Genomic DNA, 22,820 nt, shown 5'->3' with positions numbered 1-22,820 from the left:
AGTGTGGCTTGTAATCAACGTGTAGGACTGATAAAGTACCAGTCTGTAGGAGGCTTTAAGGAACTGTCATACTTTCACAAAGCTAGGGCCTGTGTGTATGAGCCAATGAGTGGAAGTGTAACATGAGCTGAAGACATGGGTAAGACATGAGCGTAAGACATGAGCTGAAGACATGGGTAAGACATGGGTAAGACATGAGCTTAAGACATGGGTAAGACATGAGGGTAAGACATGGGTAAGACATGAGCTGAAGACATGGGTAAGACATGAGTGTAAGACATGAGTGTAAGACATGAGCGGAAGACATGAGCGGAAGACATGGGTGTAAGACATGAGTGTAAGACATGAGTGTAAGACATGAGCGGAAGACATTAGCGGAAGACATGGGTAAGACATGAGCGTAAGACATGGGTAAGACATGAGCGTAAGACATGGGTAAGACATGAGCGTAAGACATGGGTAAGACATGAGCGTAAGACATGAGCTGAAGAAATGGGTAAGACATGGGTAAGACATGGGTAAGACATGAGCTGAAGACATGGGTAAGACATGAGGGTAAGACATGGGTAAGACATGAGCGTAAGACATGAGCGTAAGACATGAGCTGAAGACATGGGTAAGACATGAGCGTAAGACATGAGGGTAAGACATGAGCGTAAGACATGAGGGTAAGACATGAGCTGAAGAGATGGGTAAGACATGAGCTGAAGACATGGGTAAGACATGAGCTGAAGACATGAGCGTAAGACATGAGCTGAAGACATGGGTAAGACATGAGCGTAAGACATGGGTTAGACATGGGTAAGACATGGGTAAGACATGAGCGTAAGACATGGGTAAGACATGAGCTGAAGACATGGGTAAGACATGAGCGTAAGACATGGGTAAGACATGGGTAAGACATGGGTAAATGCTTTTGTCTCAAGCTCATACGCATGTTTCAGTGCTTCCTGGTGTGAGCGGTGTGCTTTTCATTGCGTTGTGTAGGACAGACAGGACAACTTCTCTCATGCATGGGATCTGTATTCTGTGGCATAGAAACAGAACAGGACAGCTTTCAGAAAACGTCAGATCAGATCAGCTCCTGCTGTAGCCTACGCCAGAATCGGCCCACATTAGACATGAGACACATTAGGGATGGATAAAATACACTACAGGGGCAGACAAACATCAACACATATACCTCTTTCTACATGTCCAAAGCGGGAAAGAGGCAGAAGTCAGGGGGGGGGGGGACATACGTTTTGGAGCTACTAACAGGAAATGGCGTCACAACAGGGAGGGGCTACTATCAAACAACATCAATCATAGCCCCCCCCCCCAACACACACACACACACTCTGCAACCCATGGTAAGCCGTAAGCCAAACCCCCGGTGCAGGCCTGAGTCGTGGTGGTCTGGGAGCGTGGAGGTCTAGAACCTGTAGTGGCCCCGCTTCACTTGCTCACGCAAGCGAACGTAAACGCGCGTGCTCAGTCCTCTGGGATCCAGGAGACATTTAGAGGGGACAGGCGAGGGGAAACTGGGCGCTCGGCAGAGCGCAGGAGAAACCGCAGCCACAGTCAAGCGGCGCTCCAACAGAAACCAGTTCTCCAGAGTGGTCCAGCCGGCGGAGCTGTCCTCTCTTCCAGTAGTCACACGTCATCCGTCTCCGGCATCAAATAAACCAGCTGAGCAACAAGTCCACACACTATTCCGTGGCGAGCTAGCAAACAGCTTGTCTTCACCAAGTCTTCAAAGCTGAGCTAACGGCTATTATGCTAATACTGACGGCTACTCGCAATTGGTAACACAATGCAAAGCTAACGGCTATTATGCTAATGCTAACGGCTACTCGCGATTCGCTACACAATGCAAAGCTAACGGCTATTATGCTAATGCTAACGGCTACTCGCGATTCGCTGCACAATGCAAAGCTAAAGGCTATTATGCCAATGCTAACGGCTACTCGCGATTAGCGACCATCGGCTTTTTCCCGTTCTCCAACGCGCCACACCTAACGGCTTACAACCAAGCCCCGCCCCTCTAGCCGAGAATGGGATTTAATTAGCTATCATTTCAGAACATGCCAATTAAAACAAAGGAAAACATAGACTGACATAATGCGGCTAATCAGTTGGGCTGTTAGACTGTTACACTGACTACACGTGCTTGGTCCTGTGCGTATTAAGCAAACTATGCTCATTTGCATAAACTCTAACCTTTTAACTGTAAAGCTTACGACTTCTCTATTGTATCCTTCCATGTATATTTTAACATATTTAAACATTACGAACTTGATTTTTAAAGCTATTTATGTCCTAAATGAATGTTAACCAAAGGTGTAAGTGCATGTTAGCCAGGCTACATATACGGTTTACCCTTTGCTGATATAACGTTGTTCTGAGTGTTTTTCAGCTGTCTCATCTTTTGCCATGTGTGAAAAATCGAGGCTCATCGACAAACGGCCGACAAAAATAGTGGAAGATGAAAGCGTCTGTACAGGATGTTGTAATGGTTTCTCCTGTGTTGTGTGTATGAACACTTTGTGCCATGTTCTACCTTCCGGGCTAACAGGATGGCAGAGGCTTTGGCATTGGTTCACTGGTTTTTGGAAAGCTCCGGGGTTTCTCGTGGTGGCCTGGGAGGATTGTGTCCTGGTGGATGAGCGGCCGAAGTCGGGCTGCAGACGGAACCCGCTGGGTCATGTGGTTCGGGGATGGCAAGTTCTCTGTGGTGAGTTGGAGCGTTTACTCCCTTTTCTTAATGACTTGGATGACTGGATCAGGTACTGGGATCTTTGGGCTCTGACACAGCACATCCATTATTCAAGGAAATGGGGCCCAGTGTCTCTCACCTTGGCACTCACCATTAAAAGGCAGCCATAGTTTAAAGATTAGAGAAAAGTATTTTTACTGGAATTCAATCAGTTTGAATTACCAGACATTTTGGAATATCCTGTTATTGGAAAGTTGAGGAAGTAACATTTCTCCCTCATGTAATTACCTTTTAACTGCTCTTATGCTAACACTCAGCCCTCAGTGATCTATCGCTCTGTTGTTGTAGGCAGCAGGTCATGTATGAATGCCATTAACAATAAAACTGAATCAGAGTCACTGAGAAAAGATGTTGGTGCTCAACAAACCTTCCTCCTTGGGCAAATGAGGAATCAATGTTTTTAAAAGAGAAATGCATTGGTACAGTTTAGGGCTCTGTCATGGTATGGTGTCCTATTCAGGAGGGTTCGTATTACAGAGATCATTAGCTTCTCTCCTGTGAGCATATCGATATCAAGGAGCCTCATAATTCATTTCCTGCCTCCTTCCAGCACAGAAACACAGAGGGAAAGATCAGATTTCTGGACCACAATATACTGGAATTTCAGTGTTTGTATACATCATTCATGCTTCATAGTTTTTCGATAAATTGTAAAGTATAGGGCGGCATGGTGGCGCAGTGGTTAGCGTAGTCGTCTCACAGCAAGAAGGTCCTGGGTTCAAACCCCGGGGTAGTTCAACCCTGGGGGTTGTCCTGGGCCATCCTCTGTGTGGAGTTTGCATGTTCTCCCCGTGTCTGCGTGGGTTTCCTCCAGGTGCTCCGGTTTCCTCCCACAGTCCAAAGACATGTAGGTCAGGTGAATTGGCCATACTAAATTGTCCCTAGGTGTGTGTGTGTGTGTGTGTGTGTGTGTGGGCCCTATGTGATGGCCTGGTGGCCTGTCCAGGGTTTCTGCCGCCCATTGACTGCTGGGATAGACTCCAGCATCCTCGTGACCCTGAGAGCAGGATAAGCGGTTCGGATAACGGATGGATGGCTGTGAAGCATAGTCACTGGAAAAAGATCGATCCAACACTGGCATGGCGGTGAAAGTGCACAAGTGTTGCTTTTAACTGACAGTACTGATGCTGGGACAAGCGGGGTGATCGGAGATGAGCAGAAGCTGTGTTGTTTGTAGCACTGCCGCTGTAAGATATATGCTGATGACTTCAGCGTTCCTGAGAATCTGCCTACAATGTTCAAATTCCTTATCCTTCTTTTCCTCATGTGTATTGTATGACTGCTTTTGATTGTAGCAGATAAAACATGTCCCTATAGTTCTGTTCTGGACTCCAGTTAGGCCCAATCGAATGCATTTCATCCCCTTTATGTTGTTTAAAATCTAAACGGATAGCTGCTAAATCGGACTATAGGTGCGCTTTCTGTAGGTAGTTTCTTTGTGATGTGTAGTTTTTCCTCTTGAACAGCCATGTAAATATCGGTCAACATCGACTTAATGACACTGCAAACATGTAGCATCAAAGGATGCTCCCAAAGATATGCCCAAAGGTACCTTGGAATTCTCCTTGTATAGCTTGCCCCTGACCTTTATAGGATTTTCAAGGGAAAGTGAAGAAGGAAAGGAGAAAGTTAGCATTTTTTATGTATTCAGGTCCATCTGTAGTTTCGGCTGTCTGTAAATCACATCACTAATTACGTTTCTGTCTGCAGGTGTGTGTGGAGAAGTTAATGCCCCTTAGCTCCTTCTCGTCTTCCTTCCACCAGCCTACCTACAACAAACAATCCATGTATCGGAAAGCCATCTTTGAAGTTCTACAGGTAACAAACCAGCTCTCAATGCTTTTCTTGGCTGCATAACACCAGATATTAAAGATCAGGTTTGGGGTGTCTGGGTGGCGTGGCGGTCTATTCCGTTGCCTACCGACACAGGGATTGCTGGCTCGAATCCCCGTGTTACCTCCGGCTTGGTCGGGCGCCCCTACAGACACAACTGACCGTGTCTGTGGGTGGGAAGCCAGATGTGGGTGTGTGTCCTTGCCGCCGCAGTAGCGCCTCCTCTGGTTGGTCAGGGAGTCTGCTCGGGCGGGAGGGGAAACTGGGGGGAATACCCTCTCACGCGCTACGTCCCCCTGGTGAAACTCCTCACTGTCAGGTGAAAAGAAGTGGCTGGTGACTCCATATGTCGGAGGAGGCACGTGGTAGTCTGGAGCCCTCCCCGGATCGGCAGAGTGGGTGGAGCAGAGACCGGGACGGGTCGGAGTGTGTGGAGTAATTGGCCAACTACAATTGGGGAGAAAAAGGGGGAAAATCCCAAAAAAAGGAAAGAAAGAGAGATCGGGTGTACAGTTTCAAGGTATTTGTGTTCTTCAGTTTGTGCAAGTAAGTTATTATTTCTGGCACTGTAATCAGAATTTTCAAACAGAGACATATCCTTCTATCAGTACAAGCCCACATTATGTTCAAAGATCATGTTTTCGGCATTTCCCGCCTTTATTTGATACTGATAGCAGGGAGACAGGAAAGGCAGGGGAGAGAGAGGGGATGACATGCAGCAAAGGGCCCGGGCCAGATTCGAACCCAGGCTGCTGTGGTAAGGACTCAGCCTTATGTGGTACCCCTCTACCAGGTGACCCAACGGGGCGCCCCACAATCTCACGTTATGTTAACCTACTTTGTGTGGTCAGGCACTTTTTTTAGGTTGCAACGACTTATGTTGACGAGGAAGTGTGTAACTGGTACAGCGATAACAGCAACAGTTGTAAATTTTTGATGTTGCTCTGGTGCCTCGAGGCTTTACGGTAAAATTGTATTTTCACATTTCTGTAAAACTTTGCATAGGTTGAAAGAATTGTGGAAAGAATGAACTTCTGACCAAATCTTTTTCTTTCTTTTTTTTAATTTCCCCCCTTTTTTCTCCCCAATTGTATCCGGCCAATTACCCCACTTTTCTGGGCCGTCCCCCTCCCGGTGGTAGTCCTGCAGTGCCCCTCTGCCGTTCCGGGGGGGGGGGGCTACAGACTACCACACGCCTCCCCCGATACATGTGGAATCACCAGCCGCTTCTTTTCACCTGACAGTGAGGAGTTTCTCCAGGGGGATTTAGCGCGTTTAGGCACTCCAGTCGACCAGAGGAGGCGCTAGTGCAGCGAGGTGGACACACCCACATCCGGCTTCCCACCGGAAGACACAGCTAATTGTGTCTGTAGGGACGCCCGAGCAAGCCGGAGGTAACACGGGGATTTGAACTGGCGATCTCCGTGTTGGTAGGTAACGGAATAGACCGCCACGCCACCCTGACACCCCGACCAAATCATTTCTATTTGGTTTCTTGTTATCCCTTATACTGAGTTGAATGTACATTTCTAAGGTGGCGAAATAGCTCCTCTTTTATATCTCAGCTTGTTCAAGCCCATATAACGGAGCTTCAACCAGCTCCCGCCAAGACCAGCGTGTGTTGAACAATGTTTGAGGACCAGCACGTGTTTGCATGGTTACGTAGAATAACTTGGGAGTTAGCTGCCAAGAAGGCCGCTGCAGAGGACAGGGATAGTTTTAGGAGGTAAGTTGGTAAGCACTATGCAGATATGTATTTACTTAAAACCCCAATTCCAATGAAGTTGGGACGTTGTGTAAAACGTGAATAAAAACAGAATACCATGATTTGCAAATCCTTTTCCACCTATATTCAATTGAATAGACTACAAAGACAAGATATTTAATGTTCAAACTGCTAAACTTTATTGTTTTTTGTAAATATTCACTCATTTTGAATTTGATGCCTGTGTTGGTTTTGGGCCTTGCTGCCTACGTGCAGAGATTTCTGTTAGGGTTTGTGGAAGACCCCAAGCGCACGACACCAGACAGAGATGGAGTTAGCCGAAAACTGGCGTACTTTATTCCTTACGCGTACAAATAGTCAAACACAGGAAGGCAATGAGTGACAAGAAAAACAGAAAGTCCAAGGGGAAAAACTCACGGGTAATCCAAAACGGGAACACGGCAGGATACTTCCACGGGGAAACTTTGCAAGGGAAAGCATAAACCAAGGGCTGGGGTGAGTTCGGAGAGAAAAGGGCCGTGAGGGAAGAGTAGCCGCTACTGCGAGGAGGTTACATCATGAACTGACAACGGGCACGTGGGAGGCCACCAAACTTAAGCCCAGCCCTTACGGCTAAGCCCGGCCCTGACGAGCTGATTGGCTGCCGGCGCGGGGTGGGCGGGCCACGGTGCGGGGTGGGCGAGCCGTAACAGTACCCCCCCCTCCACGGGAGCCACCAGGCGACTTGCCCGGCTTGTCGGGATGGGAATGATGGAACTCAGTGAGCAGCCCAGGGTCCAGGATGAGCTGGCGGGAGACACAGCTACGTTCCTCCGGACCGTAGCCCTCCCAGTCCACCAAATACTGGAACCCCCGTCCTCAGCGCCGGACATCCAGCAGCCGGCGGACTTTCCACTGGGGGTGCCCATCCACGATCTCAGGGGGAGGCGGAGCCAGGGCCGGAGGCATCAGAGGACTGTGGGAGACAGGCTTAACCCGCAACACTGGGAGTTGATGGCATACTCGACCCAGGGGAGGAACCGGCTCCAGGAGCTTGGCTTCTTGGTGGCCACACACCGGAGGGCAGACTCCACGCTCTGGTTCATCCTCTCCGTCTGTCCGTTAGTCTGTGGGTGATAGCCAGAGGAGAGACTAACAGAGGCACCCAACCCCTTACAAAAAGCCCGCCATACCTGGGAGACGAACTGGGGCCCTCGGTCCGACACGACGTCCAGGGGAAGGCCGTGGAGACGGAACACGTGGCTCGTCAGGCGGTCTGCCGTCTCAGAAGCCGATGGGAGTCTGGGGAGGGCCACCAGGTGCATTCCCTTACTGAAGCGGTCCACCACTGTCAGGATCACAGTGTTACCCTGGGAGGGAGGTAGTCCAGAGACAAAATCCAATGCCACATGGTACCAGGACCGGCTTGGAGTTGGGAGGCGCTGCGGCAGACCCGCGGGTGCCTGGTGAGAGGCCTTGCTGCGAGCACAGACGGAGCAGGCCCTGACGAAGTCCCTGACGTCGATCCTCATGGTGGGCCACCAGAAACGCCGAGCCAGAAAGGTGAAGGTGCAGTGGACACCCGGGTGGCAAGCAAACTGACTGGCATAGCCCCACTGGAGAACCCGGGGCCGGACTGTGTCCGGGACGAATAGGCGGCGTGGAGGGACGTGGCTCGGGGCGGGATGGGAGCGCAACGCCTGCCTGACCACGGTCTCGATGCCCCAGGTAAACACGCCAACCCCCCTGGCCTCAGGAAGGATGGGAGTCGGCTCCTCTGTAGCTGGCTCCCTCCTCGGGTGTTGTCGGAACAGGGAGTCTGCCTTCGTGTTGCGGGACCCGGGGCGATAAGTCAGTGTGAAGTCAAACCGACTGAGGAAGCTGGCCCACCGTGCCTGCCGACCATTGAGGCGCTTGGTTGCCCAGATGAACGTCAAGTTCTTGTGATCAGTCCAGATGGTGAACGGCTGTTCCGCCCCCTCCAGCCAATGGCGCCACTCCTCCAGAGCAGCCACCACTGCCAGCAGCTCCCGGTTCCCGACATCGTAGTTCTCCTCGGCGGGGAGGAACCGGCGAGAGAAGAAGGCACATGGGGGGACCTTCTGGTCAGACGCTGACCGCTGGGAGAGGACAGCCCCCAACCCGGTGTCCGAAGCGTCCACCTCTACGATGAACTGCCTCTTGGGGTCGGGGTGGAGCAGGACCGGGGCGCTGGTGAACCTCTCCTTGAGGGACTGGAACGCAGAGCGGGCAGCCGGGGACCAGATGAATGGCTGGGAGGGGGAGGTCAGCCTGGTGAGAGGTTCTGCCACGTGGCTGTAGTTCCGGATGAACCTCCTGTAGAAGTTCGCAAACCCGAGGAAGCTCTGTAATTCCTTCCGGGATGTGGGCTCGGGCCAGTCCACCACAGCCTGGATCTTGCGGGGGTCGGCCCGCGTCTGTCCCCTCTCAACGACGAAGCCCAAGTAGTCAATGGAAGGGGAATGGAACTGGCACTTCTCTGCTTTGACGAAGAGCCGGTTCCGGAGGAGACGTTCGAGTACCCGGCGGACATGCTGGACATGTTCCTCGAGGGTCCTGGAGAAGATGAGGATGTCATCGAGGTAGACCACCACAAACTCGTCGAGCATGTCGCGGAGAATGTCATTCATGAGAGCCTGGAATACCGCCGGGGCGTTGGTGAGGCCGAATGGCATGACCAGGTACTCATAATGACCCCGGGGCGTCTTAAAGGCTGTCTTCCACTCGTCCCCCTTCTGGATCCGGACCAGATGATAGGCACACCGGAGGTCCAGCTTAGTGAAGACTGTAGCCTGGGTGAGGGGCTCAAGGGTGGAACTCATGAGAGGAAGGGGGTACTTGTTCTTGACGGTTATCTCATTGAGTTGGCGATAGTCAATGCGGGGTCGGAGGCCCCCGTCCTTCTTCACGAAAAAGAATCCAGCTGCCACCTGGGAGGACGAGGGCCGAATGAGCCCCGCTGCCAAGGATTCGGAGATGTACTCATCCATTGCAGCCTTCTCAGGGATGGTCAGACTGTACAGACGACTGCTGGGAAGGGGTGCCCCAGAGTGGACGTTGATAGCACAGTCATAAGGCCGATGAGGAGGAAAAGATTGGGCACGTCGGGAGGATGGGGCGGGAGCAGCCTGGAGACATTGGGCATGACAGGAGGAGCTCCACTCCATGATGGTACCGGAGGCCCATGATGTGTGGCCATGATGTGTGGCTCATGCTGCACGAACCAGGGGCGCCCTAGGATCACAGGGACTAACGGGGACTGGATGATGTAGAACCGAAGTCTCTCCACATGGTTACTTGCTATGGTGAGAGAGACAGGATGGGTGCATTGGGTGAAGCTGGCCAGGCAGCGCTCGTCCAGTGCGAAGGCCTCCATGGGCTTCTCCAGCGTCTCTAGCATGATGTTAGCCTAGGCAGCAAACTCTGAGTCCAGGAAACACTCATCAGCCCCCAAGTCGAGGATTGCACCTACCGTGAGCCGCTGGTCAGCCCAGGCCAGGGTAACGCTAACTAGATGGTTCTGTGGGGCAGGACGGCGGGAACAGGAAAGGCGGCTCACTAGGATCTCTCGGGGCCCCAGTGAGCCTAGTCTTTTGGCTGAGTGGGGCAGCCACTGATCAGATGTCCCTTCTGGCCACAATAGAGGCATTGACCTGCCTTGAACCGGGCCTCCCGTTCGGCCGGACTAAGGCGCGTGCACCCCAGCTGCATAGGTTCCTCCCCCGTCGTGGTCTGGGGCGCGGGGGGAGAAACGGCCACAGGGAAAGTGGGGCGAGCAGGAGTAGGGATCCTATTAGGAGTGCTGGACGACTGGGGAATGGATGGGGATCCACGCAGGGCTCGCTCGCGCCTCCTCTCCCGGAGGCGTCCGTTGATGTGGATGGCGAGCTTGATCAGGTCCTCGAGGGAGGTGGGCTCCTCCCGGGTGGCTAACTGGTCCTTGACAGCCTCGCTGAGACCCCTCCAGAAGGTGACCCGAAGTGACTGGTCGTTCCAGCCGCTCTCAGCTGCGGCCAGCCTGAACTCCACCGAGTAGTCTGTGACACTGCCACTGCCCTGCTGGATACTGCTCAGCCGAGCACCAGGGTCCTGGCCACCGACTGGATGGTGGAAAACCTTCCATAGTTCCGCCTCAAAGCCCTCGTAGGTGAGGCAGAAACTGGCCCTCATGGACCAGGAAGCAGTGGCCCACTGAGCTGCTCGGCCTGTGAGCAGGTTGGTCACGTAAGCGACACGGGCAGCATCAGACGTGAACATGCTGGGTTGGTGCAGGAAGACCAGCTCACACTGCATGATGAATGTGGCACAGGTCGCCATCAAATGGTCGTGGGCTGGAGAGGCAGGGCTCCCGGGGAACTGGGTTGAGCCCCACAGGGTTAACCGGGGCAGCGGGCCCAGGGGGCGGGTTACCCACGACTCCAGGGGCAGGCTGGCCCGGCGGCTGGATGGTGAGAGCCGCCGTGATGGTTTGCAACTGCCGCAGGATCTCTGCTTGTTGGCTCGCCAACGCCGCCTGCTGGCTCGTTAGGTTACCCACACAGGCCTTGAGGGGCTGGACCCGAGTCTGAAGATCTCTCACCGCGGCGGAGGCCGCTTCTAGCTGCTGGGTGTGGGAGTTGGTCAGTTGGATCTGTTCGATGAGAGCCGCTCGAAGCGGACTGGCCGGTACGCTCTCTGTGTCGGCTGGGGTCGTCATGGTCAGTTCATACTGTTAGGGTTTGTGGAAGACCCCAAGCGCACGACACCAGACAGAGATGGGGTTAGCCGAAAACTGGCGTACTTTATTCCTTACGCGTACAAATAGTCAAACACAGGAAGGCAATGAGTGACAAGAAAAACGGAAAGTCCAAGGGGAAAAACTCGCGGGTAATCCAAAAACGGGAACACGGCAGGATACTTCCACGGGGAAACTTTGCAAGGGAAAGCATAAACCAAGGGCTGGGGTGAGCTTGGAGAGAAAAGGACCGTGAGGGAAGAGTAGCCGCTACTGCGAGGAGGTTATGGCACGAACTGACAACGGGCGCTGGGAGATCACCAAACTTAAACCCAGCCCTGACGGCTAAGCCCGGCCCTGACGAGCTGATTGGCTGCCGGCGCGGGGTGGGCGGGCCACGGCGCGGGGTGGGCGAGCCGTAACAATTTCTCTGGATTCTCTGAATCGTGTGATGATATTATGGATTGTAGATAATGAAATCCCTAAATTCCTTGCAGTTGTACGTTGAGAAACGTTGTTCTTAAACCATCGGACTATTTGCTCACGCAGGTGTTCACAAAGTGGTGAACCTCGCCCCATCCTTGCTTGTAAACGGCTGAGCCTTTCGGGGATGCTCCTTTTATACCCAATCAGGACACTCCCCTGTTTCCAGTTCACCTGTTCACCTGTGGAATGTTCCAAACAGGTGTTTTTGAGCATTCCTCAACTTTCCCAGTCTTTTGTTGCCCCTGTCCCAGCTTCTTTGGAACGTGTTGCAGGCATCACATTCAAAATGAGGGAATATTTGCAAAAAACAATAAAGTTTATCAGTTTGAACATTAAATATCTTGTCTTTGTAGTGCATTCAACTGAATATTGGTCGAAAAGGATTTGCAAATCATTATATTCTGTTTTTATTCATGTTTTACACAACGTCCCAACTTCATTGGAATTGGGGTTTGTAAAAGCCTTATTCTTTATCGCTTTACGAGGCTCAGTTTTTCACCCTGAACAAAGAATCTTGGTGTCGATCCTGATCTTTATTTGAAAGAGATTCATGCAGCTTTCATTTAAGTCTTTAGCTCACCAGGTGTCCAAATTGGGCTGTACATTGCAGTACTTTCAGTAATGTGAGGGTGGGTCATTGTGGTGATACGCAAAGACAGAGTGAGTGTATCTGTGCCTGGTCTCTCTGGATAACAGTTTTAATTGTTTTGGGGTTTTTTTTCAGACCTGGCGTCACATATGTTGTGTAGACTAGATACAAATATGTCCGTGTCCACATTGATGGTCCGCCTAGTTGTCAGTGTAAGAGGATGCCTGGTCATGTGACCACGGGATTCCTGAGAGACGCAAGTTTTTTCTACAGTCAGACTACTCAGCTGCTGAGGACAAAATAAATAAATAAAAATAAAAAATCAACGGGAGTTTTCAAGACTACCAGCAGGGTGTGTCATGTGAGAGTTACAGCGAGGAAAAACGTGAAAAAATGTGGAGAGAGCCAGTATCTGCATGGACATTGAACGGAACAAACCAAGGAGGGGATGAATCTCAAATCAAAAGCATGGCATTGCATAACCCTAGCTGCGTCTTTAGCGTCTTAAAGATGGAGAGGGACTCGGGGGATCGAATGAGTTACCAAACTCCATCCGATCCGCTGAGACGGTATTAATAAAAAGACAAAAAAAAAAAACGTGTTGGAGGGACTACATGTCCAATCTGGCCTGGGAACGCCTTGGGATCCCCCAGGAGGAGCTGGAGGGCGTTGCTGGGGAGGGGGACGTCTGGAGTGCCCTACTTAGCTTGCTGCCACCGCGACCTGACCCCAGAAAAGTGGCTGAAGATGAGATGAGAAAAAAAATGCTTTTATGCACCCTATGCATTGCCTTTGTGCACTGCCTGTTGACGATGATGTCCTATCGGACTTGAACCGAGTTGTTTGACACTTGTGTTGTCTCCTGACTCGATCCTTGCTTGTGTTGTATTAACTCTCAGATGTACATCGCTTTGGATAAAAGCATCTGCAAAATGAAATTGTAACATTGTAGTTTACTCCCTTAATCTTCTACTACTACTACTACTTTTGGCTGCTCCCGTTAGGGGGCGCCATAGCGGATCATCCGATTCCATCTCTTCCTGTCCTCTGCATCTTCCTCTGTCACACCAGCCACCTGCATGTCCTCCCTCACCACATCCATAAACCTCCTCTTTGGCCTTCCTCTTCTCCTCTTCCCTGGCAGCTCCATTTCAGCATCCTTCTCCCAATATACCCAGCATCTCTCCTCCACACATGTCCACACCATCTCAATCTTGTCTCTCTTGCTTTGTCTCCAAACCGTCCAACCTGAGCTGTCCCTCTAATATACTCGTTCCTAATCCTGTCCTCCTTCGTCACTCCCAATGATAGCTGGTCTCACACAACTTCCTCATACAATACCACACCTCCTCTCTTAGCACTCTGTCACGTGATTTCTCTAAATCCACAAAGACACAATGCAACTCCTTCTGGCCTTCTCTATACTTCTCCATCAACATTCTCAAAGCAAACATCACATCTGTGGTGCTCTTTCCTGGCATGAAACCATACTGCTGCTCGCTAATCGTCACCTCTCCTCTTAACCTAGCTTCTATTACTCTTTCCCATATCTTCATGCTGTGGCTGATCAACTTTATACCTCTGTAGTTGCTACAGTTCTGCACATCACCCTTGTTCTTGAAAATCAATACCAGTATGCTTCTTCTCCACTCCTCAGGCATCTTCTGACTTTCCAAGATTGTGTCAAAAACTCCACTGCCATCTCTCCTAAACATCTCCATGCCTCCACAGGTATATGTCATCTGGAACAACTGTCTTTTCATTCTTCATCCTCTTCATAGCTGCCCTCACTTCCTCCTTGCTATTCACCACAGTTCCTCATTCACTATCCCCACATCATCCAACCTTCTCTTTCTCTCATTTTCTTTATTCATCAGCCCCTCAAAGTACTCCTTCCACCTTCTCAACACACTTGTCTTGTCAGCACATTTCCATTTCTCCTTCATCACCCTAACCTGCTGCACATCCTTCCCAGCTCGGTCCCTCCATCTTGCCAATCGGTACAACTGCTTTTCTCCTTCCTTAGTGTCCAACCTCTCATACAACTCACCATACACCTTTTCATTTGTCTTCACCACCTCTCTCTTCACTTTACATGGCATCTCCTTGTACTCCTGTCTACTTCATCTCTCTAACATCCTCAATTTTTCTTCGTGAACCTCTTCTTCCATATACTTTCCTCTACTTCTTCATTCCACCACCAAGTCCCCTTGTCTTCCTTCCTCTGTCCAGATGACACACCAAGTACCTTCCTAACTGTCTCCCTCACTATTTCTGCAGTGGTTGCCCAGCCATCCGGCAACTCTTCACTACATTACATTACATTACAGTCGTTTAGCTGATGCTTTTATCCAAAGCAACTTGCAATAAGTGCATCATTTAACATAGGAATCAGGAGAACTACTGGTCATCAGAGGTCATAAGTGCATCTTCTCTATAAACAAGCATCTAAGAGCAAAACCAGTGCTAAAGTAAAAGCATGAGAAAGTTTTTTTTTTAACAGGGTAGTAGTTCTTGAAGAGGTGAGTTTTCAACCTGCGCTGAAAGATGGGCAGCGACTCCACTGTCCTGACATCAGTCCCCACTGATGTCATTCCATCACTGTGGGGCCAGGACAGAAAAGAGCCGTGACCGGGTCGATCAGCAGCAGGGGCCTCTGAGCAACGGGGCAACCAGGAGTCTCGAGGCAGCAGAGCGAAGTGGTCGGACGGGGGTGTAGGGCTTGACCATGGCCTGGAGATAGGAAGGAGCTGTTCCTTTCACTGCCCTGTAGGCTAGCACCAGAGTCTTAAACTGGATTTGAGCAGCTACTGGGAGCCAGTGTATGGACATGAGAAGGGGAGTAGTGTGGGAGAACTTAGGGCGGTTGAACATCAGATGAGCTGCAGCTTTCTGAACAAGCTCCAGAGATCTGATGGCTGACGCCAGGGTGCCAGCAAGGAGATCATCTGGTCGTCACCAGCTGGGAGATGACCAGAGCCTGGATGAGCACCTGTGCTGTCTCGTCGGTGAGGAATGGGCGAATCCTCCTTATGTTATAGAGGAGAAATCTGCAGGAGCGAGCAACCGTTGCAACGTTTGCAGCAAACAACAGTGGGTCATCCAGAATCACACCCAGATTCCTCACACTACCACCCAGTGCCTGTCTGAACTCCACACCACAGTCATCCTTCTTCAACTTCCACCATTTGATGCTTGGCTCTGCCTTCACTCTCTTCCACTTCTTGATCTCCAAATTCATTCTACAGACCAACATCTGATGCTGCCTAGCTACGTTCTCCCCTGTCACCACCTTGCAGTCTCCAATCCCTTTGAGATTGTGCCTGCTTGCATAAGATATAGTCCACCTGTGTGCACCTTCCTCCACTCTTATGTCACCCTGTGTTCCTCCCTCTTCTTGAAATATGGATTCACCACAGCCATTTCCATTCTATTCGCAAAATCCACAACCATCTGTTCACATTCTTTTCCTTGATATCATACCTGCCCGTCACCTCCTCGTTACCTCTGTTCCCTTCACAAACATGCCCATTGAAGGCCGCTCCAATCACTACTCTCTCCTGCTTGGATACCCTCTCCACCATTTCATCCAACTCAGTCCAGAATTCTTCTTTCACTTACATCTCACAGCCAACTTGTAGGGCATATGCACTGATAGTATTCATCAATACACCTTCGATTTCCAGCTTCATACTCATCACTCTGTCCGACACTCTCTTCACCTCTAGCACACTCTTGACATACTCTTCCTTCAGAATTACCCCTACCCCATTTCTCCTCCTCCGATGCTCCTAACCTTACTCCACTTCCACCTGGTCTCTTGCATATATATATATTATAAAATCCAGTGAGTCGAGTAAATTCTTTGAGACAGTACAAGCCTGTTTCATGCCATAAGCAATCATCAGCGGGACAGCTGATGATTGCTTATGGCATTTTTTTAATGTGTTACAGACACAACAGGAGTAATCTTGCGACCATGTCCACTATATCTGAACATTTTGAAAATTCCATATCTTAACAGTGCACCAAACATTTTCTTTTTTTTTATATATATATTTTTGTTAAATATTTTCGTAGTATCAACAAAAAAACAAGAAAAACAAGAACACATTTACGAAGCAAGCAAATCAATTAATAAATCAACCCAGCCACAACAACCATAAAAAAGAAGAGAAAAAGAACAGAAAAAAGGGGAGGGAAGGGGGGGGCATTAATCAGGAGACAGAGATTGAAGAGAGTTAAAATACATCAAAAAGGGTTGCCATCTGCCATAGAAGCTATCAGAGTGACCTCTCACAGTGTATGTGATCATCTCCAGCTTAAAAGACATGGTGTCCCTGAGCCCATGAGTGCTGGAGGGAGCTTTGGTAGACTTCCAGTGGAGAAGAAGGTGGCGTCTCGCCAGTAAGGAAGTGAAAGGTAGAACATCTAATTGCTTAGAGGTGAATTGGTAGTAGCCTTCTGGGAGCCCAAATATGACAATATGGGAGAGACTTTTATAGTTTTTGAAAGTGTTTTTGACACAGTATCACAGTAGTTCTACCAAAAGTAAGATGATAATGTACAGGAGTAAAACATTTGGGTGAGATTGCAGGATGAAGCATGACATTTATTGCAACTGTCAGTGATACTGGGATAAAATATGTAACAATTGTGCTTTGGAAAAATCAACCCTAAATAGTACCTTGAACTGTATGTGTGAGTCGAGCGCAAGTTGAGCTTGTGTGAATTTTGTTAAGAGAAACGTCCCACCAGTCATCATCCAGGTTGAAGCCCAGTTCAAGCTCCCAGGCAACCTTGACTTTAGTGGCTGGTGACCTGTCGCATGACAGAAGTTTGTTATAAACCTTCGCAATGAGTGACTTTTGATGGGGATCGTGGCTGAGAAAATAATCTCAGGGTTGACTCGGAGGAGAGGAGGGGAAAACTGGGAACAAAGATTTAATGCAGTGCCTAATTTGAAAATAATGAAAGAGATGAGAAGGTGGAAGATGAAATTCACATGATAGATCTGCAAAACTACGAAAGATGCCATCCTTTAAAGATCTTTAGAAAATTTCAGGCCTTTGTCGTGCCATACAGAAAAGGTGGCATCTGTAGATGAGGGTCGAAATAAACAATTCCTCAGTACAGAAGCTAAAGTGGATACTGAAATAAATGTAAAATGCCTCCTGAACTGATACCAAATTTTGAGGGTGGAACATACCACTTGGTTATTTGTAAAGCCAGAGGGGTTGGTTGAAATAGGGAGGTAAGCAGATCCATTAGGGAAGATGAAACACAGGACTGTGCCTCTAACTTATACCATGGCAGATCCATTGAATTAAGCCAAAGTGAATTTTCTTGAATGTGTGTATCCCAGTAATACATCTGGAAATTTCGAAGAGAAAGTCCACCATTGAATTTGCATCTCTGAAGATTCGATTTACTGATTCTAGGTGCCTTTCCACACCATAAAAAGACAGAAATGGCTTGATCAGTTGTTTTAAAAAATGTTTCGGCCGAAATAGGGGGAGACATTGGCACAGCAATAAAAAATTGGGCAAAATGTTCATTTTAACTGTGTTAATTCTACCAATCAAAGACAGCGGTAAACTATGCCATCTTTGAAAATCAGATTTAATTCTAGACACCAAAGGGGAGAAATTGGCCGAAAAAAGGTGAGGTCAGTTTCCTGGTTACATTTATCCCCAGATACTTAAAGCCAGAGACTCAATTTGAAAGTGATATCAGACTGATTGAGTTGTATTTCCAAAACAGTAATAGGATAGCATTCACTCTTGGAGATATTTACTTTATAGCCTGAGAATGAGCCAAATCTCTGAAAACCAGAGAGAATTGCTGGTATAGAGTGGTTTGGATTTGAGACATACAACAGCAAATATCAGCATAGAGCGAAAGCTTAAGTTCCATGCCCAAACGTGATATCCCTGTAAAAATGGAAGAGGATCTGAGAAAGACTGAAAAGGGCTCTATTGCTAATGCAAATAATAGGGGGGATAAGGAACAACCACGACGGGTGCCGCGAGATAAGGTGGAAAAAAATGGATTAAATGCCATTGGTGGTGATACTAGCTTGTGGGGACATATTAAGGAGATGTATCCACGAAATAAATACATTTCCCAGCCCAAATTTCCTTAATGCAGTAAACGGGTAGTCCATTTCAACGCTGTTGAACGTTTTTTCAGTGTTGACTGAGATCACTACTTCAGGGGTTGTTGTTGAAGTTTTCGAACAGATAATATTTAAGAGGGTACGGACTTCATAGAACAGCTGGTACCCCTTTATAAATCCGGTTTGCACATCTGAGACATTTGGGAGAATATTTTCCAAGTGATGGGCCAAGGCCTTAGCAAGGGTCTTTGCGTCCACATTTATTAAGGAAAGAGGTCTGTATGAGCTGCAGAGATTTGGGTCTGTGTCTTTTTTTAGAAGCAGACTTATGAAGGCTTCGGTATATACAGAATGCAATAGCAGGGCCAGTTTATGTTGAAATCTTCTAAAAAATTCAACTGGAAATCCGTCGGGGCGAGGAGCTTTATTATTTTGCATATTATTCATAGCAAGGGTGATTTCCTCTACTGTCAATGGCGATTCGAGTTCTTGAACTGTAACTGGGTTTATCACGGGGAAATTGAGACTATCTAAGAAGAGTGCATTTCCACTGTGGCGACCCCTAACGGGAGCAGCCGGAAGTAGTAGTAGTAGTAAGAAAGAGTACATTTCAGCGGTGTCAGACGGAGATTCAGATTTATATAAAGAAAAGTAGAAAGCGCAAAATATGGAGTTAACGACAGTGGGGTCCCAATGCAGTGTGCCAAGTGAGTCTTTTATCTGAGGGATCATGCGAGAAGCTGCCTGTTGACATAGTTGGTAAGTGCACCAAACATTTTGAGCATGCTGGTTTGCCTGATGCAACATGAGTAGTATTGATGATGGTATTATTGCCGGTGTTTGGTATATTATACATATATGCACCTTGTTATATGCACACTGAACGGGGACTCGAGATCAATTTAGGTGGCCATTCCAGATGCATTTGAGACACATTGTAATGCCAGGGCTTTACAGCAGTCCATCTCACCTAGATCCAGACACAATCTGGATATGATGGATGCAAAATATCAGGTCTGAACAGGTCCCTTTGATTCAAGTTTCTCATTTGCCTGCGCTTACAGGATGCACTTATAACATGGTATACTTTTAAGGAATAGACTAATTACAGAAACTTGGAATTGGATGTGGAATTTCTATTACATTACATTACATTACATTACATAACAGTAATTTAGCCGACGCTTTTATCCAAAGCGACTTACAGTAAGTGCATTTAATGTAGGAAATCAGGAGAACTACTAGTCATCAGAGGTCATAAGTGCATCTAAACAAGCACCTAAGAGCAAAACCAGTGCTAAAATAAAGGGCCAGAAAGAGGCTGCTCTGATGGCCGAGCGGAATAAACCGCCGTTCTTGCAATCCGCTCGTCATGTGGCTGGGAGGTTCGTATCCCAGACTCGCCGTAACCGGTCACGGCCAGAACGTCCACGGCGTAAGGCATTCATTAGGCCACCCTTACCCGAGGGATAGTGGGTGTAGATCGGTGTAGTGTTTAGGGACTCGTCGTTCTGCAGCGGCGCCTCTGGCCCATTCGGGCGCCTGCAGGCAAGCAACCGAAAGCATTCTCCCTACGTCGTCTTCGCGGCCTGAAGGTAATGCAATCCATGCAAGGCTTCAGCGTGTAAAATAGCGAGGGAAGCTGGTGTTACGACCATCTCCTTCCTGTGGAAACATGAGCCAGGGGAGTTATTCGACAAGAGTTCCGGCCATATGGCATTGGGTTAATCTGGTGGGATAAGGGGAAAAACTAGAAATACATTTATATTTTTTTAAAAAGCGCAACAAAGAGATTTTTTAAATGAGTGAATACAATAAGTGCTAAGAACAAGTAACGGGGCAGTAGTTCTTGAAGAGGTGAGTTTTCAACCTGCGCCGAAAGATGGGCAGCGACTCCGCCGAGCACAGCTGACGGGTCCAGGAGTATCAGGACAGAGGAGAGAGAGTTTGCTCTCGCAGAGTGCAGCGATTCTGTCACTGCAAGGAGGGCCGTCTCTGTCGAGTGACCCACCTTTAACCCAGACTGGTTGTTGTCCAGGAGGGTGTTCTGGTGGAGGTACAAAGAGAGTTGGTTAAAGACAGCACGTTCGAAAGTTTTGGATAGAAAGTATAGAGGGGAAACCGGTCTGTAGTATTTGACATCAGAGGGGTTAAGTGATGGTTTCTTGAGAAGGGGGGTAACTAGCAGTCTTGAAGGCAGATGGAAAGCATCCTGTCTGGAGGTAGGTGTTGATGAGGTGGGTTAGAAAAGGAAGGAGTTCAGCTGCTATAGACTGAAGAAGAGGGGAGGGGACCGGGTCAAGGGAGCATGTGGTGGGGCGACTGGATGTGATGAGGTTGAGGACCTCGTCGGGGGAGAGGGGAGTGAGGTAGAATAGGGTGGGATGTGGAGAGATGAGGGAGGGTGAAGAGGGTAGGATAGTGCAAGCAGCACTAACCGGGTGGTGAGAAAAGGAGGATCTGATGTCGTTGACCTTCTTGTCAAAGAAGTTAACGAAGTCATCAGGGAGAAGTGAGGAAGTAGGAGGAGGAGGGTGGGGGTTGAAGTGTAGAGAAGGTTTCAGAGACTTTCTTAGGATTACAGGCAGCGGATAGGATTTTAGAGCGATAGGAGGCAGCCTTAGCAGCAGAAAGGGAGGAGGAGAAAGTGGAAAGAAGAGATTGGAAGTTGAGAACGTTCTCTGGGAGTTTGCCTTTTCTCCATTTGCGCTCTGCCATTCTCAGGCTCCATCTACCTGTATGTACTGAGTTGGACAGCCAAGAGGCAGGTGGAGTTGGACGTGCAGGCCTGGAGATGAGGGGACAGAGGTTGCCCAGAGAAGAGGAGAGGGTAGAGAGAAGAAGATCAGTAGCAGTGTCAGGTGGTAGGAGAGAGAAAGTTTCAGGTGTAGGGGGGATAGAGGTAACAGAGGAAGAAAGATCAGTGGTGGAGGGAGAGCGGAGGTGTCTACGGGTGGAAACCATGTGAGTAGGGGAAAGGGCTGAGGGGGGAGAAGAGAGGGAGAGAGAGTAGGACATGAAATGGTAGTCAGAGAGCTGGAGGGGAGTAACAGAGAGATTGGAAATAGGGCAGTGTCTAGTAAAGATAAGGTCCAGCTGGTTGCCGGCATTGTGGGTAGGAGACGAGGGTGAGAGGTGAAGTTCAAAGGAGGAGAGGAAAGAGAGAAGAGGATCTAGCTTGTCAGTGTGGATGTTGAAGTCACTGAGAAGGATAAGTGCAGACTCATCAACGGCAAAGTGCGAGACAAGTGTGTCAAGTTCCTCCAGAAACTCACCAAGGGGGCCTGGTGGGCAGTACACAACCACAATGGTGAGTTTGACTGGATAAGAGACAGTAACAGCATGAAATTCAAAAGAGGGCGGAGAAAATTGTGGAATGGAAACGAGAGTATTTCCATTTCAGGGAGATTAGCAGGCCAGTACCACTACCTCGTCTCCCAGCTCTGGGATTGTGAGAAAAAGAGTACACATCAGACAGAGCTGCGGGTGTGGTAGTGTTTTCTGGCATGATCCAGGTCTCAGTTAGAGCAAGAAAGTTGAGGGAGAGCAAGGATGTGTAGCCTGAGATAAACTCAGCTTTCGGCACCGCAGACTGGCAATTCCAGAGCCCTCCCATCACAACTTGCTCAACGTGAGTAGAGAGAGTGGGATAGATGAGATTGGTAGGGTCACAGCACCTAGGAGTGACCCAACGTCTATGCCAGCCCCGGCAAGAGGAAAGGACAGGAATGCGACAGAAACACATAGTCTATACTAGGTACACAAAAATACAGATGACTGACCGGATCTAAAAAGAGCAGTCCTTGCTTGACGAAATCTCGGCTTGACGAAGTCTTGGTTTGAAAAATATGTGCTTGCCTTTGTTCACTCTAGACTTCGTTCAACCTAGACCTGTTTGCCCTCGGCTTGTTAGCCTGACGCTAGCCGCAGTGATTTAAAGAACACTGCTTTTATGAATGCTTTTCACCAGTCATGTGTATGTTTCTGCAGGTGGCAAGTACCCGAGCCAGCTGGCCACTTCCCTCATGTGATGCGGGGGATGATGCGGAGGGCCAGGGAGTGGAGCTTCAGACCAGACAGATGATAGAGTGGGCTATGACTGGTTTCTTACCAAGTGGTCCTCAAGGACTGGACCCTCCTGAGGGTACACACACCCACAGTTACACTGGCATAACCATAGCTGCACATATAAACACACACCTATTCCTTGATACGTCTCAACAACTGGGTTTCACTGCGTTTAAACAGACAACTCAAACCTGGAGACTGGTGGCTAGATGTACGAATCCTTTTGCTGCTAGGGTGGGCAATGCATGTTATGCATCAAACAGGTGCCTGAGCCTGAAAAGGCAGTTTGCATGTCAGCTATGTGTGTTATGCAAAGTGGGCTTCTCTCCTTTATTCGTATGCATTTAAAGGAGTATCACACACATAACATACATTCCATTAAATTTACTAAAGTGTCACACTATTAGCCGGGGGTCAGTTCTGCATGACATTTCTCAGCTTTCAAAGAACAGGTGTGAATTAGCTTTGGTGTATTAAAAGAGTATTGTGGCTTTGCATTTATTATATAACACCTTTTCTTTCATTTGG

General features: G+C 48.9%; 1 protein-coding gene across 1 annotated transcript in view; it reads left to right on the top strand.

Annotated features, from left to right (window-relative positions):
- Positions 1–22,820, top strand: part of LOC130125486 (DNA (cytosine-5)-methyltransferase 3A-like) — a 204,094-nt gene that overhangs the window by 108,751 nt on the left and 72,523 nt on the right. Inside the window, exons 8-10 of the mRNA XM_056295062.1 lie at positions 2,558–2,716; positions 4,469–4,576; positions 22,215–22,368. Of these exons, the coding sequence (XP_056151037.1) occupies positions 2,558–2,716; positions 4,469–4,576; positions 22,215–22,368 (421 nt within the window). The remainder of the gene's footprint in view (positions 1–2,557; positions 2,717–4,468; positions 4,577–22,214; positions 22,369–22,820) is intronic.

Source organism: Lampris incognitus, chromosome 15 (genome assembly GCF_029633865.1).
Source record: "Lampris incognitus isolate fLamInc1 chromosome 15, fLamInc1.hap2, whole genome shotgun sequence".
NCBI classification, from domain to species: domain Eukaryota; kingdom Metazoa; phylum Chordata; class Actinopteri; order Lampriformes; family Lampridae; genus Lampris; species Lampris incognitus.
Note: the sequence above shows the minus strand (reverse complement) of the source record. Positions and strands in the feature narration are given on the sequence as shown.